Below are 18,915 nucleotides of genomic sequence, written 5' to 3' on the forward strand. Positions count from 1 at the left end.
TTTGTTCACTCCTTTTTAAAGATCTACTAGCAGAAGCACTGCCTCGTATTCAGGGAATAAGAAACATGAAAATGACTCCAAATATCTCGTTTGTAGAATGAGGTATATAGTGTGTGCACCATTTAGTCGCAGCTTAAAAAAAAATGATAAATTCATTGTATCAAGTACAAAAACAGGCAAAGGGTCATATACAGGCAAATGGTGCAATACAGGCTAAGTCAGAGTGCAAAACACGAGAAAAGGTCACAACATGAAAGAGGCAAACAGAGTCAAAAAGGGGGTCAGGCTAGAACGGTAAACGAGAAAAACGAGCAAGAAAACAAACCGGGAAGTCAAACACTGGAACAAAAGGCTCAGTAATGCACAGGAGACTGATACAATACTTTATACAGAGACTATGGAAACAAACAGGTTATATGGGCACATGAACAGGAGACAGCAATCTATAATCAGGTGAACTGGAACACGGATAGGTAGATGGCTGAGAGTCCGTGGTCATGTGATCCCCCAGAGGATTCTGGGAGTTGGAGTTCTGGATAAAGTGAGGGGTGATAGTCTCCGCTGAAGTGTGACATTCGTCTTCTTCCTGCATTCTCAAAGTGCATCAAACCTGATGGTTCCAGTATGTTAAAAATCGCCGTATGTTAAAAAATTTTGTCTTAAAAACTGCACTATTATAAGCATTATTCATGCAGTTTTTACAGACATCAGTAAATAAATTCAAACACATGTATGAGTTGGCTCGACCACTCACTGTTGTCTTTTGTGTTGGCATGGCAACAACCAAGATGACCAGTTGGCTGTGTCTGAGCAAGTAGAACTTTTTGACAAACGTCAAAAGGATTAGTTTTTTTAAGCTTTGCCACTGGTGATGCTAGCATCTCCTACAGCAGCTCAAAATAAGTTACATATACGAGCTATGTGTGAAAGCACTGATGTAGTTTCCGCTCCTGAACAAAGCTGCGAAAACCTCCATCCTCCTTTCGCTTTTCCAAAATGAAAAGTAAGCTACCCAGTGTGTCGTTTGGCCACAAAGGAGCAAAATAGATCTTTTTGCACTTAATTTTTTTTTCGTTGCACAACCAAAACAGCAAAATTCAAAAAATGTGTCCAGTGTATAAAAAATCTGTCTGAATACTTTGTCTTTTAGTATCACATTTGTGTCACATTCGGTATTTAACAGCCATAACAAAAAGTGGTGAAGTGTAAATTACGTTTCAATGCAGTTTTTTCTGGCTCAGAATGGCAGATTGTGACAAAAATAAGTAAATATTCTATGACTTTGTTACATCACGCTCTTTACTTATCGAATAAATGACAACAGTGTTGAGAAATCACATTAATAAAGAAGAAGAGAAGATTAAAAAGCAGAAACAGAGAGTTTTTTTTTTTTGGCTCAACATTAAAAGGCTGGGGACCAAGTTATTTTCCTGAGCTTAGCTGTATTTGTTTTGCTGAGCAATGTCTGCTTGGCTATGCTGTTTTTTTCTGTCTGTCTTTCATCGTTTTGTGCGCCTGCCTGTCTCTTTCTGAGTCTCATGGGCACCCTTCTTTCTTTCTTGGCTGCGTCCTCATTCTCCTTCCCTTGGCTATTTTCGCAGACTCTAGGGCAGCACTGACTCTGCTGCTCTCCTTAGAAATAGTGGGAAGAGCTGAATAAATAAAGATGCAGACCAATTAGCATCCACAAATGATTTCTTATTAGCACCATCACGCTTGTAATAGAAAAGGAGTATTTCTCAGGGACTCTGTCAGCACCCAGTGACACATGATGGTCTGATGGTCAGACGTTACAAGAGGCTTTAGGCACCGTTGCTTTTATTTTTAGCCTTTTCTTCCAACACAGCATGAAATATCAGGGTCCAGAGACTCACCAGAGACTATCTGCATGTTTCCCTCATTTAATCCATTATTCGGCAGCTCGCCGCAAGCGATAGAGTGTAATTTGATTTTGCGTTCTGTGCTTAATGCATTAATTTGAATAAAGGCAAAATCGTTGTTCACTGTGTTGTGTTGTAAGCATTGCAAAGATAGCAGTGATCTTGATGTGGTGAAGATTTGGAGGGGAAATGTCGTGTTAGCATACATATCAGTGAATGACATTACACACCAACACTCCAGATGTCAAATGTATGCTAAAAACCATGTTTTGGAAGCCAGAATGCCAGTGTACACCCATACTGGGTACAGCCATCCAAGAGTGTTTTCATGCTTTCTCTGCTTAGTAGTCTTTTCTAGCTTAGCTATGACTCTAAATTTGAAAAAAGTGATTGTTGTTATTTACAGTCAACATGCTGTTTCCAACATGTTGTCGTCAGTAGGAATATAATGTGATAATATATTTACATTACTATATATTCTGCATGGACCATTATACTGAATTAGTTTAAACTGCAGTCCCAAAAACAAACAAAAACAATAAATGAATTTACGTGCACTTAATAATCTGATAACTGCAGAAAATCAAACTTTGTCCATAATCTAATCAATGTGTTTACATGCACTTGAGTAATCAGATAATGTGGAAACTCCAGGTCTACATGAGTCAGGCAGCAACCGGATTTCTGCTGTGCAACCAGCCAATAAAATCACGGAAGATGACGCGACGTAAGTGTAACATGAACTTGATGCCGCAGGTTTTTTTTGTTTAAACATGGCACCACTTTAGCTGAAAATATGAACCTACGTTATCCAGAAAATTAAGAATATTTAAATCCTTCATTTCGTCAAGCGTGTAGTTGGTTTCAGCATTATGAAGAAAAGTTTTGCTGCAGTATAGTGAATAAAATATAGACAGTAGCCCTTCGTCACCTAAACATTGTGTTCTTCCAGAGTACAACAGAAACTTCATCAAATATTGATGGAATACTTGAAATATTGTTCAACTATAAATGTCTGTCCGATATTCTTCCTATGCAAATATTAAAACAGCCCAAAATTAGAGGGAATATTGACGTACAAGGTCATGAACCTGAACCTCCTTTTAAAGCTCTGATATTAGGCACCGTCACTGGCTTGGCCGTCTGATGTTCAGCCATGGCTGCAGTGCAGGGACCCAGGCTGTTGACTGTGGCCCAGAGAGAGTGTTCTGCCTTAGGCAAAGCAGGCCTCTTTTGGCCCCTGCTCCCTCTGCCAGCCCGGCAGCTTAGCTGGAAGCAGCAACCTGTCAACCCGGATGTACCGTAGAATACATTAACCCACATAACATCCAGAGAGAGACACTGGGGGGGAGTGGGGCAATCATGTAATGTTGCTTATTTGGTGACCCTTAAAAGAGTTATAGTTATTGTTGTCATTTTGATATAATATTTAAATGCAATTAAATAATTCATAAGTTATGTAATTAGTTATATTTACATTTTGTATCAACAGCAGTTGGTTTAGTTCAACTGCTTCCATTTGGTTTGATGTGAAACAATGATAAAAACAGGAAAAATGTAAAGGATGATTTTCCTTTTAGCAAAACAATTCTGTGCACATTAATTTTAACTTCTCACCAAATTCAAATAATAATTAAATATCTTAATAAATGTATCGACGTAGCTTCTTTTACAGAAGCTGATTTCATTTCCTTTCAGCTGTGTCAGTGTTGAGAAAATCACAGGCCAGTTTATCTACTGTTTTCCCCTGAACTCAGTGGTGGTCTCAATTTGACTCCTGTTGGGACACAGATACGGCAGATGTCACCTTGGGTTGAATAAAAATATAATTTAAAAAACATTTTGGCACATGCATGGATAGATGGATGCTTTAAACGAGACTGGTCTGGGTCAGGGGTCGGCAACCCAAATGTTAAGAAGAGCCATTTTGTTCTTTCAACAAAAATCAAACCACCTTGGGAGCCACAACATTTTATGTCCGTTTTACTATCTTGGCTGTAAATATGTCTCAGTTTGTGTTAATGTACTAGTATAGGCTAAAACATAATTTGAACAACAACGCAGACTTATTGCTCTGCTTTACGCTTTAGTTCAGCTATAGCCACTTTTCTCGCATCTCCAGCAGGAAACTTTTCCTCAAAAGTAGAACAGGTTTTTTGTAAAATGTCTCTCAACGTTTGACTTCTTTCGAGGCTGAAATCAGTTTCTTACTCTCCAGCTTCTTGTTTGAATTTAATAATAGCGATGAACTTACAACTCGATGCTGTTGGAACAAAACCTCATATCTCCAAAATGGTAACTTTACAGGAGAAGGAAAAAACATAGTTAACTTTCAATGTAAGTCAGTGGAACCAGAATTTTTTCCAAGTCATTTTGGGCCATTTCTTTTAGTACATTCATCATGAAATCTAGATATAATGTAAAGGGCAGCAGGTATTTTCAAATTATACCAAAAACTGTTGTTCCAACAGCAGCAAACTACGAGGTTTTTATTGAATGTTTTGCAAATGCACTGCACTAATTCCAATTAAACAAGCCTATTTGTGCACACTTTGCAATGTAATATACAGGTTCTTAAATACTGATGATATCCACAATATGCTCAGAAAAGTGTATTGTGACACAATTTATCACAACAATGATAAAATATTGTCATATTGCCCACCCCTTTGTGGACATACATGCAGCTCAACGTCTGTGGGGAAGGAGTTTAATGAGTTAAAGAGGACAAAGCTGAAAATCAAACTCATGGTAAGATAGCTAGAAGATAAGCAGGTCACAGTGGCTTAGCTGGTTAGAAGCTGTGTTCTTCAGTAATGGAAGCTGCCTAGTGCCGGAGGATTGTCCAGGGATTGTAAGGAAGAGTTTGTGTGTATATGTGTGTGTGTGTATGAGAGAGAGAGACAGAGAGAGGGAGAGACAGAGACTGAGGGTACAGTGCGCTGACAGTATGTCCTGATCTGACTCTGCCTTTGGCTGACTGTCTTTTATTAGTTCCATCTTTGCGTGTGCGTGTGTATCACAAGGTGCTCTACTCGGGCCCTCTAGGATTGACTGCTCTATCAGAATGCGTGACTAAATGAAACCACAACTGCGTGTGTGTTTGGTTGGGTTAACATCATCCAAAATTGCATGCATGATCAGATATTATCATTTTCATCATGGCCATGTAATTCTGGGCCTCTTAAAAGATCTTAAAAGATTCTGAGTAATCTTTCACTTTAAAAATGCTAGTGATGCACTTCAAACACTTTGCACAGGCCATCATAAAGAGAGTTTGTTTACTTTATCTAAAGTTAAACGGGTTGTTTTTGTTACTGTTCCTTTGATATAGTCTCTGTCGTGTCTTATATCTAGATTTTTGTTAGGTTTTTACTTTTTTTGAATAATTTGACATAATTCCAGTTACATTTACGGCATTTGGCAGACACTCTTATTCAAAGCCACTTCCAATTTTGATAAATTTTTACACAGGTAGGCAAAGGTAATGTTAGGAGTCTTGCCCAAAGACTGTTATTGGTATAGTGTAGCCCAGGCAGGGATTGAACCCCAGTCTACAGCATAGAAGGCAGAGGTGTTACCCACTACACTATACCAACCAAAATGTACCCTTTGCATATTGTGAAAATGGATGGAGCAATAGAAACAGTGCAAAATTACTTGGGAAAAAAGTGTTGTTACATTGACTTCCATTGCAAGAAACAAATACAATAAAAACATTAATTGTGGTTTTATGTACTAAAATGGTCATAAATCATATTTACATGACCATTTTCCAGCCTCTTTTCATTCCTTAGAATTAAACAGGCAGTTTTTGTTACTGTGTCTTTAAGACTAATGTATGTAAATGAGCTTTGTTCTTATTGGCTGCCCTGTATTGTGCCTCATTGTGCCTCAAAGCTAAAGCAATCCTTAGAACGTCAATAAGAAGGGGCGAGACTAAACTGCTATAGACTGAACATGTATATATCTAAATGAGGTGGTTCTTGTGACATTATAGAAACAATAAACTCAAAATGAGCCATTTTTGCCACCTATTTTTCTTATGTGGTCTGTATGGACTGGGGACTCAATAATACTTCATACTTTCTTTATTTTAAAAAAGCGAGAAAGTACAGGGCCGTTTAAAGGAGAGAGAAAGAAAAACATGCTCTCTCTCTGTGCCCTACTAGGCATGTGTTGTGTCCTCCTTCTGTCTTGCATGTGAACAGAAAAGGGAAATTATTGTCTTACACTTCAATTACTAGCCCGGTCTGGCCTACTTTCTCTCCTCACACATGAGGCTTGGTGCTCCAACCTCCACAAACAGATCCAACAAAAGCTACGGAACAGAACAAACACTTCCGCTTCCTTTGGAGTAGAAAGAAACATCAGGACCCATTTGTCCACCTTCTGTCTGCTTCAGAGCAGCGAACAGTTCTCAAAACTTCAGCAAACTGTCAGCGTTTGCTGTTGCTGCATATTGTTCACTAAAAGTGGATCAGGGATGCATCAGAAAATGTCTCATCTTCACTGGGTATCACTCTCCACTCTCCGTGCCACTTGCAGTTCCATCCACAGTGGCTGTCTTTGTCTGGGTCAGATGCCGGGCTGTTTTATTGTGGGCAGATCGCATTGCAGCTGTGCCGCGGGGAAGCCAGCAGGTAGATCTGGAACAGGCACATTGTTGGGCGAAACCGGAGCCAGCGGGTCAGCCCATGTTTAGAGAGGCAGTTAATGGGGTTCTCACCCCCACCCAGAGACGTAACCCCCCAGAGAGGCAACTAGGAACAGCTCTGACCACTGGCCCCAGGCCGCACGGATACAGCGGGACATTGTGCAGAGGAAACACGAGCCTCATGCCCACCAAGCCATGCCACATTCTCCAGTGCACTGGAGCGACGTAAACGAAGAAGCTTTGTTTCATCGGAATGCCATGTCAAGTTTTAAAGCGGTGGATCTTTTTATATATATAAATTATATATTTTTCCCCCCCTTTCAAAAGTAACTAATCAGTCAAGGCGTATTTTTTTCCAAAGCTTCTTGAGTTTTGTACTGTAGCTGTAACTGATGTAACTGTAGATGTAACTGACACAGTAGTAGAGGTGTATAGCTACCAGTTAGCATTGTGCAAACTGCATGCTTAAAGCCCCTGGTTTCAAAAGTTTAAAATATTGTTTTAATAGAAAGATATACAGTGGAATAAGTGTTTACCAGTGTTAATTCAAGAAATAGACTATATGGACAAAAGTATTGGGACACCTACACATTACACCGGAGGAGCTTTCATGACATCATATTCTAAATCCATAGGCATTAATATGGAGTTGGTCCCCCTTTGCAGCTATAACAGCTTCCACTCTTCTGGGAAGCTTTCTACAAGATTTTGAAGAGTGTCTGTGGGAATTTTTGCCCATTCATCCAGAAGAGCATTTGCTAGGTCAGACACTGATGTTGGACGAGAGGGCCTGGCTCACAATCTCTGTTCTAGTTCATCCCAAAGGTGTTTGATGGGGTTGAGGTCAGGGTTCTGTGAGGCCCAGTCAAGTTCTTCCACACCAAACTCACCCAGCCATATAGACTTTGCTTTGTGCACTGGGGCTCAGTCCTGCTGTAACAGAAAAAAGTCTTCCCCAAACTGTTCCCACAAAGTTGGAAGCATACAATTGTCCAAAATGTCTGGGTTAGACTGCCAGACAGAAAAGTGTGATTCGTCACTCCACAGAACACGTTTCCACTGCTCCAGTGTCCAGTGGCACTGTGCTTTACACCTCTCCATCCGACGCTTGGCATTGTGCTTGGTGATGTAAGGCTTGCATGCAGATGCTCGGCCACTGAAACCCATGCCATGAAGCTCCCGGCGCTCAGTTTTTGTGCTGATGTTGATGCCAGAGGAGGTTTGGAACTCTGCAGTTACTGATTCAGCAGAGCGTTGGTGACTTTTATGCACTGTGCGCCTCAGCACTCAGCGACCCGCTCTGTAACTTTACATGGTCTGACACTTCATGGCTGAGTTGCTGTGGTTCCTAAATGCCTCCGCTTTTCAATAATACCACTCACAGATGATGGTGGAATATCTAGGAGAGAAGAAATTTTGCAAACTGATTTATTGCAATGATGGCATCCTATTACAGCACCACACTCTAATTCAGTGAGCTCTTTAGAGCGACCCATTCTTTCACAAATGTTTGTAAAGGCAGACTGCATGGCTAGGTGCTTGATTTTATGCACCTGTGGCAATGGGACTGAATGAAACACCTGAATTCAGTGATGAGGAGGTGTGTCCCAATACTTTTGTCCATATATTGTAAGTTTAATTGTAGACAAATACTCCAAAAATTCCTGCTTAGAACTGCTAGAGCATATCAGAACGCATAACGATTGAAAGTGGCGTCTTCCTGGCAACATAAACAACCTAGCGTCAGTGGCAGTGATGTGCAACACTGCTAGCAGTGCTAGAAGGCACACGCAGCAGGCAGGATGTGGTTCAGCCCTGCACGTTTGAGTCCCTTGCAGGGAAACAGATCACTTCGCTCTCCTTGACTTCTCTTTCTCTGAATGGAGAGTAAAATGTGCAAAACATAGAACAAGCTGTCTGTACGTTTATAGATTTAATTATGTTTGGCAGCTAATGTTCAAAAACTCTTTATCTTCAGGCTTTCATCTTATGACGAGGGGACCATGGACATATCATGTACGACATTTGAATGCTTATTAACATTTACATTATATCCGTAACCCATAGCTAGCTAGCTAGCTAACTGCTGGGCCATGCTTCTGAAACAGAGCTCACACAATGTGAGTCTGAATGGTCAGATTTGTGGACACAGTGGAAAAATTTCTTTTCTGCCTTATTGTGCATCACGCCTGTAAAGTACAATTGCGGGGAAATACTGTGAGCCATTAAGTTGTCTGGGAAGCTAATGTAATACTAAGTTAACATATCATTTATTCCTACAGTTAAAGAGAAACGCTGTCTATTGCGTATAGAAGAAGTTAAATCACTTATAGGATCCTGCAACAGGTGACTAATGAAAGTAGGAAGCAGCGTCTAGTTACGCTACAAACAACGATGTAATAAACTTTCATAACAAGCACCGATAAATTTACTAAAGCTTATATAAGCTACTCACTGGGAGTTTATTGTCTGTGACTCAGAGCAGTGGTCAATTTCTGTAAGGGAGAGGAGCGCAAATAGTGGATGTTTACATATTGCTAACTCTGATTGATACTTTGGGAGACCTGATGTCACCTGCACCAAATTTAGTCCCAGCCAACTCAAATCAGACAGAAGAAAATTCCAGAAAAAGCCATAAAAATCTCAAAAGACCCACAGCACTGCCAGTTTTCTCTGCCAGTTTATCCTAAAAACACCAAAAAAAATATAGATAGTAGAAGAAAATCATAGAAAACGAGTAGATCATTATGCTTCAAACTGTGTTTTGTTGTTAAGTCATATAGAATTTGCTTAGTTTCTGACCATGTATGAACACAATTCAAGCATTAAGATTCTCCTACTGTTTTGAGCTGTACGAAATGTCCATTGCAGTACACTGTAAAAGCCCTGTGGAACAGGACAGAAGTCGATCTGAAGTGTTTTTGAGGTTTGATTTGGATCTAAAATATTGCTTTTATCCATCTAAACTAAAATTTAGCTTTGCATTGTTTCATTAAAAGTATTTGAGTTGAATAAAAGCAGTTAAATTGTTTGTTACCACATGAAGTAGTTACTGTGTAGTTAGATATCAGTATGTCAAGTAGTGTAATAAACCACATAAGCAAGTCTGTTTGATAGGTTGATGTGATTTGAGGCAAATCTGGGATGATGCAGCTTGTGCAATGCTAATTCCTAGCTGAAAGTTTCCATTGCTTGTTAGCTACATTAGTTTCAGTGCAAAACTGAATTAACAAGTTTCGTACACCAAGTGTTAACTAATCAACTGTATTTGTAAGAGCAAAACTGTATAAATTAGATTTTGCACTTCCAAACAGGACTTTTTTGGGGGCAGCTTTCAAAAAGGTGCATATCCAGAAATGCATATGCAAAGTATCAGGAGATGAGCGTGAAGCTAGAAAGGTTTAATATATGCACAGTGTGTGCTGTGATCTCGCTCTTCCCTCTAGGCGTCTTGCCGAGGATGTTTAATTTTCAAATCTGACGTTCTTTTGATATGTTCCCCCTCCCGCAAACAAAATTAGCTGCTTTGTCCAAAAATGACAGCAAATAACGATCCTACTGCCCTGGCAATTTCATCTTAATAAGGTGTCACTTCTCGTTTACACGTTTATTTTGGTGCTGTCACGCCTGGATGGTGGTGCTGTCTCAAGATTGTTTCAGGCAAATTGGAAAGTTAAATCTCTTGAGATTGTGTGCCTGAATTGTGATGGGTTCACACTCTTCCTTCAGCAGCCACTGTATTTTTCCCAGGTTGTGTCTCCTGACAAGGTGTCTCAGAGACTTCATGTGGCATGAATTTGCAAGTTCTGTCTCATCTTTTATGCTACTTTGTTCTTCGCCTGCCTTGGTTCTCCTGACCCTGCTGGGCTCAGCAGATAGCATGTTTACTGACAGAGAGACGGAGAAGGAGAGCAAACGTGAGGGGGAGGGAGAGGGGATAACAAAGCCTCTTTGTTGTGAGGTGGCCATTTTGAGGCCCCTTGGTCTGTAGTGTGGCGTTGTTCAAATAGACAGCATGGTGCACAGGGATCTCCAAACATCAAAGCTGACTTTAAAGACGGGATGCAATCTATAATTTCTGCCTTGATCACAAAAGACTATATATCCAGGATTCTTTGGTTATGGGTTAAAATCGGTGGAGGTCCGGTAAAGTAATTTGTGTGTGATTAGACTGGCCGATTTGTATGGGAATAAAGGATCTGTGTAAGTTCCCCAAATTACCCCAAATAGGCCAGATCGAATGATCACACAGGTGTTTGCATCAGCTTTACGCAACAGGTGCCACACTTCCGAACAATAACATGGTGGTGGCAAATGGCAAATAGACTAGCATTAGGCTAGTGAAGTGGGTTCACCAAATGCCACCCAACAAGACAGAAAACACATTTCCTTGTGAGAAATACTTTCAAGATATTTCATTTTCCTTCTTGTAATTTGATCATCCCCAAAAATGTGGTGGATTTCAACAGTTTTGTCATGAACTTGAGGATTGAGATGCTTAAAGTAACGTCTTTACCGGCAGCTCCAGGTTCCAAAACGTTGGACCAAAATCTCAGCATGTAACTGATGCAAGAGTTTTATTTATAAAATACAAAACATTAAAAAAACGCTGCAAGTCAAAGGTAGCGGCAATAGTGACATGCACTGATGTTGGCGGTGATGCATAACGCAAGCAGAACTTTAAGCCTCATTCACCAATATCTTCCTTTTTTCTTAATTTTGTTCTTGAGAGGTTCTAAGAAAAAGTCTACGTCAGAGTTGTGACGTGCACCTAAACCACAGTGTTCTTTGCACCTTTGTGCTCTTGAGTGTGTGTAGATTCTGTTCTTACCTAAGAACTAATCCTAAATAAGAAAACACTGGTGAATATCAGAATCTTTGTGAAAACTGCATAAGTGGGTTTTAAAAAGAAATTTCTCCTTAAGAACAGTTGGTGAATGAGGCCCACTGCTTTCTTGCATCATAGGGCTTTTGTCAGATTGTTTTAATTGTACAGTCTTCATTGCAGAACCTGTGACCATAAATGAAATCCCACAAAGAATTTTCCTCAGAATTTAGATTAGTATTTGCTTATACATCATTTCATTCTTTGCAGTGCAACATACAATAAGTGTGTTAATCTCCTGCTATTTAGTTCTCAGTCTGATATTGTTCAGCTTATGGTTCAGCTTTGCCGACTATATTCACCAATAAGTCAAAACATTATGCCTACTAAACCGTTGGTCTTCCGTGTGTCACCAAAACAGTTCCAGCCCACCGAGGCTCTACAAGACCTCTGAAGGTGCCTTGTGGTATCTGGCACCACGACGTTAGCAGAAAATTCTAAAAGTCCTGTAAGTTGTGAGGTGGAGCCGCCACATATAGGACTTCTTGCTCCAGCACATCCCACAGATGCTTGATCGGAGTGAGCCTTACTATTTCAGACATGCTCTAACCCAGTCATCTGGCCATATTTACCTTTTACTTGTAAGGAGCTGAAAGTGAGTGTCTAAAAGTGCCAGTCTGCAGACGGATACTACCACATTTTTCTGGCATCCAGCACAAAAAATGACCATTCGCTTAGGATCTAATACATCCCACACCTCAACGTGTGCCTTTGTCGCAAGATAATCAGTGTTATTCATTGATTAAAAATCAAACAGGTAAATTGAAAAGGGTGGCCTAAACTTTCTCATACGGCTACAGTGGTCATATCATCTTTTCAGACAAAATGACACATACAGTTCGCTAACTAAAATGAGCAGAGGTTAGTGATGATGCTTTTTCCCTGAAGTTGGGTCTAGATGGGAAGCTTTTTCGCTCACTTCCTCCTCAGACAGGAAACAGACCATTTCAGATGGTTTGCAGTCATGTGACCAGAGTCCCTCGAAGCTGAGGCCGATCTGGTCATACGCCAGTGTGTTAATTTTCCTGTTCATTTGTGGTACATGATTCCAGCTAAAGGAGCCAATTATAGAGTTGTGTTCTGCTAGCACTGTGAATGATTCATGTGGCTGACGCAGTTCTCGCAAAGAGCCCTGTGGTTTTTCACATTGTTACATAAGCCCAAAGCGCAGCAATGAAAATCCAGCCTGATCAGAGGTGAATCTGAACCTGTTCTCCGCTTGGTTTTTCATACCCACGCCTCCCACTGCGTCCTGGGGCGGTGGAAAATTTGTGCTACCACACTCAATCACTGAGTGGAATTAAGCTGAATGAGTTGCCGTTAAGCAGTATATAAGAGCAGTCGTCCCTCGAAGCTGCTCAGGTCTAATTAGCAGAATCGCAGCCATCACTCTCTGTTTGAAGTGTTCTGTTGGCTTCGTGAGATGAAGGTTCTGTTTGTGTTAATTGGCAGGTTGTGCTACAAAAGGCATCTACGCCTTCGCTCCCCATCTGCACACAAACTTGCTGCAACATCATGATGAACTTGATTCTCAGAAGACTTATTATTAGTGTGGAATGAAGATCATCTCAGACACACAGCAGTGTAAGAACATCAGAATGTTGGCATTCATGCTGATGACTTTAGTGAGTGTTGTACAGAAAACAGGTGAGGAGTTCTTGTGATGTGTGAGAGCTGCCACCTACAGGTGCTGCATGTCATTACCGGTCTAATTACTTTAAGTCTTATAATGAGTCCTCTGGAGAACGTCATGTGAAGAAGAACTTTGGGGATTTCTAATGATTATTTTTTTGTTTTATTCTCTTACCCTGGTTACAGAGCTGGAGTCCTGTGCGCATACGCAGCCAATCAGCACCTGAGTTCTCAGCTAAAGACTATGAGGAGGCTGGTAAACAATAACCTGAGGGATTTACATACCTTCGCCAATGACACGCCAACGGTAAACAGTCAAGGCTTTAACTTTCACCATATTCATGAACTGTGATTGATGCAAGAGTGGATATATACTATAACATTATGTCCAAAAGTGTCCAGATTCTCCTTCTAATGAGTGCATTAGGCTACGTATCTCCATAGAAAGACATTAGCAATAGAATGGGACGTTCTGGAGCCACAAACGAGGTCGCCATGCCTAATGCTAAGCATCATCTAGAGAGGTATAAAGCCCCCCAGCACTGGGCTGTGGAGCAGTGGAACTGAGTTCTCTAGAGTGATGGAGCTCCATCCAGTATCTTTGGGATGAGTTGGAGATCCAGAACTGATCATCCAACATCAGTACCTGACCTTACTAATGCTCTTGTGGCTAAATGCCATCAAATCCTCACAGCAATGTTCCATCATCTAGTGTAAAGCCTTCTGAAAAGAGTAGAGACTCTTACTGTGAAAAATCAAGGGCAAGCTCCTTATTAATACCCTTGATTTCAGAAGAAACTTTGGTTGAGCAGGTGTCTACAAACTTTTGGATGTCTAATAATCTGTTTTGTTGTTGTAGTAATAAGTTCACATACTTATTACTTTACATAAGAAGGAAAAAATGTTATTAAATTCTTCTCCAAAATATTAACTTCAGATTGATTTTTACGTAGCATTCAGTGACTAAATGTTCTTTTAACATGGATTCATTCAGGAAGGAAGGGTAGGAGGGGGAATAACAGTGTCGTAACTGTGTATTTTTATGCAAAAAAAATGGGATAATGGCATTTTTTTCTAAATTGGAGGATGAATCACCTCTTTTTATCATCTCTCTCACAGCAAATTGACTATCTAATAAGTCAGTATGGCACTGCAAAGGACCAAGTGCTCTGTGACCTAGACAGTAAGTACAGCTGTTGTGTCCTACATGCTTAAATAAAGATGTCAAAAAGGATTCTATGGTGTGAAGAATTGCTTTAGGCTCCCTTAAGAACTTTTCAATGGATAGTTCTTTAGCCTTTTACTGTATGCCCCCTAGTGGTCATTCCAGCAGCCAGGTGGAAAACACATTGGATATATTCAATTAATATAATCAAATAACATATTTCCCCCATAACTCTGTTATCAGATTAATTAGGACACTGTGTTGAGCTGCTAGTGAGCAATGAGGGCTGTAAGGGGAGGTGAGAACCCTCCGCTCTGAAAACATTTCACACCACAACCACAAAGACCACCATGCCAAGATAAAACAGCACAACTGCAGCTTCCTTGATATAAAGAAATTGCGTACTTCTAAATGTTGACACTCTCATGAATGTTGATTTTCTTGGTCACCTATTAAGACAAAAATCCAGTTCATTTCCAGTTTTGTAAATCATACACATTTCCATTGAAATATAGTACATCCATGTCATTAAAGAAAATATGTTATCTAGTTCAACTGAGCTCCAAATTGGTCCAAACTGCATTTTTTAGGTACTGCGAAAAGGTTAAAGAACCATTTTTGAATATGAGACATTGTAAATGTGAAAAGCCTTTTTAAAGTGTTAAGAATCTCCACATAATATAAACAAAGATTTTATAGTTGTGGTCCTGAAGGTCTGGTGTCCAGCACAGTTTGGTGGTTGCCCTGCTCAGGCGTACCTGGTTAAACTCATTTGTTAATTGCCAGGTTTAGTTAGCATGTTTTAGCAGGGAAATCATCCAACTGTGCTGGACATCCACCCTCCAGGACCAGACATGAAGAACCCTGATGTAATATTGATGTAAGGTGTACACGAATTAAAGATGTTTCCTAGAACAGTACATCCAGGCCAGTAACCATGTAGGAACGTTTATCTTTAGGAGTGTATGTAGCTTCCTATGCATGTGTTCTGACATTAGGCTTGTGTGTGCACAGATGTAGGTGTGTTGTTGGGCGGAAGGATACATGAGGAGCTGGGGAAAGAGGTGCGACCTGCTCTGGACGGAGTGCTGAACATGGCTGGAGGTAGTGCAAGCCCTCTCCAGTCACTCCGCACCACCCCCTTATCTCTCTCTCTTTTCTTTCAGTCTTAATCAGGAGTGTCACATTAAAAACAACCAAATACAATCATTTTTATTCATTTTTTCACATATTGCACTAAATTTAATTAAAGAGATCTGTGGCATGCAACCATCCCCTGGGCCCGGACGATGGCCGCTGGGGCCGAACATGAGGCAAATTAAAGTGGCTTCGCCGCGGGACCGGTGTCCCTCCTTCCCTTTGCGGATTTCATCGTCTCCCCACTGTCTTCGCAGGCCTTCGTCTGGGCCCACAGTTCGGGCCCTGCCTTCCTGTTGGCTCTCGCTGCCATCTTTAGGGCCCAGGGGACTGCCGCATGCCATAAGATCTAATTATGCTGTTTTTGTAATGTAATGTAGTTATTTAGTGTCTTAAAAATGCTGATGATAGCATATTGTGATGTAGTTTATCACAATAACAGTGAATATCGTCATATTGCCCAGGCCCAGCTGTAGGTGAGAAATAATTAACATAAAATCATAACATGCCAGTGATAATTGTGACTTCTAAAGGGTTAAACATTATCTTATTTCTCTTGCATTACAATCCCTGCAATAACTCTGTGGATTATAAACTGTTATAACGCCAACAGGTTCTTCTCTTGTTAGTTCACTTGTCAGTGTCTTAAAATTCTCTCTTGTCTTTGGCCAATTAGTCAAAGTGGAGAAAGCCATGAAAGGTAACCACTGCTAAACCCCGACTGGTTCTCCCTATGGCCTCATCCCAGTGAACGTGCTTGGTTCCTTTCTTTTTCCCCCTCAGTCTGGCTGTTGACTTCCCTGAGTAATACCTTTGCCCAGTGGAACCTGCCCAACCTGAGTGCTGTCCTCAAGATATTTAAGTTGTGCTTGTGGAAAATCTAAAGGATTACTTTACTTTAAAGGAACTCAGAATGCTAACACTGCTGATTATGAATGAAAGCTAGAAGGGGCTGAATAGCTTTATGCTATTGGTCCCAGCTAGTTGTAATTCGGTGTTAGCACTGTTATCATTTTGAAATCTTTTTTCAAATTAAAGTGTGAAGTGTGATAGCGTCGTCCCCTGATCTCCTTGATTAGCGTTGTTGCTGCATGTCAATGATGTTCTTAAAAATTGAAAAAAATTATACTGAAGGCCTGCTAATGTGTTTAACAGTCAGTCTGAGTAACTGTATGTGTGTCACCCTCACAGTGATGCGGGACACCAAGGAAGCTCTGGAGAACGTGAGTGTGACGTTGGAGACTCTACAGGAGGGCACGGGGAAGCTGCAGTTTAACCTGAGCGTGGTGCGAGCAGGCCTCAGCAATGCTCTCAGCGACCCGGCCTGTGCAGATACCCTCTCGCCCACAGCGCAAATCTGCCGCAGTATTCGGAGCTCACTCGCCCAGCTCGAGATCAGCGCCAACTACTCTGGGGTGCAGTTCACCTTGTCTCTCTTTTTAAAGGAGTTATATCATGAAAAATGCCTTTTTGAATTTTCCTTTTTTGGTGTATCATATAAACGTTCTTAAAGGTTCAAAACATACAGCTCAATCCCTCAATACCATATAAGTAAACTAGGCCAATATATCGTAACTGTGATCCACTTTTAAAGTTGCACTATGTAAGATTTTTAATTGAATTTGAATCAGAAGAGAAAAAACACTAAAATGAATCTGCTGCGTAAAGCCTGGAAAAATAAGTGTTGGATCAGTTTTTCAGGCAATGTCATGCATCTTTACAAATTAACATCACAGGCTCAAAATAAAGATCCGGTTCAGTGTCTTAAATGCAAAATCAACATTATTCCAATGACAATAGTAGATAATTCACTCATAAAATGCATCCATCAGTTTTAACTGAGTTTTCGTTGAGTCCTCTACTTTTAACACCCTCAGAATCATCAGATTCATCCACTCTGGGAAGATGTCTGAATAGGGCTTAAAGATGAATTGTTTTTATATCGAAATCGCAATTTAAACAAGTGCAACAAACATTACAGAATGTTCTTCCACATGTTGCCAAATCTCCAAATCTTACATAGTGTAGCTTTAAGCCTAGACTGCTTTTCGAAGCAGTTTAATATGGTACGGAATGTAGCAGTTTAATATGAACGGAATGTAGTGTGAAAATGAATTATGATGGTGTTATAACTTCAGGGAAAAAATAAAATGCGAGAAATACATAGATTTAGCCCTGTTAACACATGCTGTCTTGACTTAATTTCACAAATTCCTTCATCCTTGAAAAACTGAGCAAGATATTGTATCTTTCAGCTGCCTGATGTGACTGACCAGTTGACCAAAGTGAATGAAGTTTTGAAGACTGATCTCAGCTTCAGTGTTCAGAGGGTACCACATTAGTTATCTACTGTATGCTAGGTTATCTTTGGGTAGTGTACTTTAGTTTATGGTTTTTAGACTCATGGATTTGAAAAGCTGTTCTTTCTCTAAGGCTTTTATCTCTGGTCCTGCAGGGGCTCTTGGCCTTTAATGATACCCCAACCATGGTTACAGACCAGACCAGAAATGTTGCAGAAGGTCAGGCACATGAACGCATGTTCCTTCCACCCATTATACGCCATACGTAATCTGTCATGCGCCAATATGCTTAAAACAAAATCCTTCTCGTCTCATGTTTTCTGAATGTTTGTAGGAGTCAGAGGCTTGTTGGATGGCATTGGCAGCAACATCACCAGTTTCTCCAGGCTGTTCCCAATCCAGAGCTCCCTGAACAACTTTACTGTTTTTATCAGTCACACACACTCACGCATTGAAGATATCTACCCAGAGATCGACCAAATAGACTTCTACAGGTATTTTAGCCATGTGACTGATAGGACTCAGAAAGGATTTAATAGCATATATTTTTTAGTACACGACAACCTTTTAATGCTGAGGCACAAAAAGTGACTATTTCTTTTTTTAATCTGCTTTTCTCATTTAATAATGTGATTTTTTATTTTGACACAAACTAGCATTTAATAGAAATATACTTTGTTTATTGATGAATGAAATCAGTAATAAGCCCATAGCATGGTGAACTCCATTCTGAAAGTGTGCATGCGCCCATTCAGAAAATACTGCTGTGCATCCAATAAAAGGACAGCGTGATGCTTTTTAATACAGTGATAGAAAACACTGTCGCAAACAGAAAGCCTGGTCATTTTACTATGGCAAGCATGGATATGCAAGCAGGCCAACTACTCTGACAGCAGATTTAAAAGAGTTGAAAAGGACAAAGACAAAGCCTCTCGATGTTTTACCAATGAGAAGTTAGGTTTGATAGGCTTACTTGGCCTAAATTTCACAATGCCGTATGCATTAAATGTTGGTTATATTTTTACATTTCTTTACATCTACTGTAATATTCTTGATTTATAACCTTATTCTAACTCTTTTGATAATGAAACACCTGCAGATGGATCTGTTGCATCACCCTCTGCTGCATGGTGGTGCTCATCTTATCCTTCAATTTTCTTGGTCTGCTGTGTGGAATTCTGGGATTTGACCGACATGCCTCTCCTACGACCCGCGGCTGCGTGTCGAACACCGGAGGGAACCTGCTCATGGCGTAAGTG

General features: G+C 40.4%; 1 protein-coding gene across 4 annotated transcripts in view; it reads left to right on the plus strand.

Annotated features, from left to right (window-relative positions):
* prom1a (prominin 1a) overlaps positions 1 to 18,915 on the plus strand; it is a 106,275-nt gene that overhangs the window by 63,796 nt on the left and 23,564 nt on the right. For all 4 annotated transcript variants that reach the window (XM_036568791.1, XM_036568792.1, XM_036568793.1 and 1 more), the window contains 8 exons: positions 13,241 to 13,361; positions 14,174 to 14,237; positions 15,234 to 15,323; positions 16,548 to 16,771; positions 17,612 to 17,686; positions 17,812 to 17,875; positions 17,991 to 18,150; positions 18,756 to 18,908. In XM_036568791.1, the coding sequence (XP_036424684.1) occupies positions 13,241 to 13,361; positions 14,174 to 14,237; positions 15,234 to 15,323; positions 16,548 to 16,771; positions 17,612 to 17,686; positions 17,812 to 17,875; positions 17,991 to 18,150; positions 18,756 to 18,908 (951 nt within the window). The remainder of the gene's footprint in view (positions 1 to 13,240; positions 13,362 to 14,173; positions 14,238 to 15,233; positions 15,324 to 16,547; positions 16,772 to 17,611; positions 17,687 to 17,811; positions 17,876 to 17,990; positions 18,151 to 18,755; positions 18,909 to 18,915) is intronic.

This window comes from Colossoma macropomum, unplaced genomic scaffold, assembly GCF_904425465.1.
Source record: "Colossoma macropomum unplaced genomic scaffold, Colossoma_macropomum, whole genome shotgun sequence".
NCBI classification, from domain to species: domain Eukaryota; kingdom Metazoa; phylum Chordata; class Actinopteri; order Characiformes; family Serrasalmidae; genus Colossoma; species Colossoma macropomum.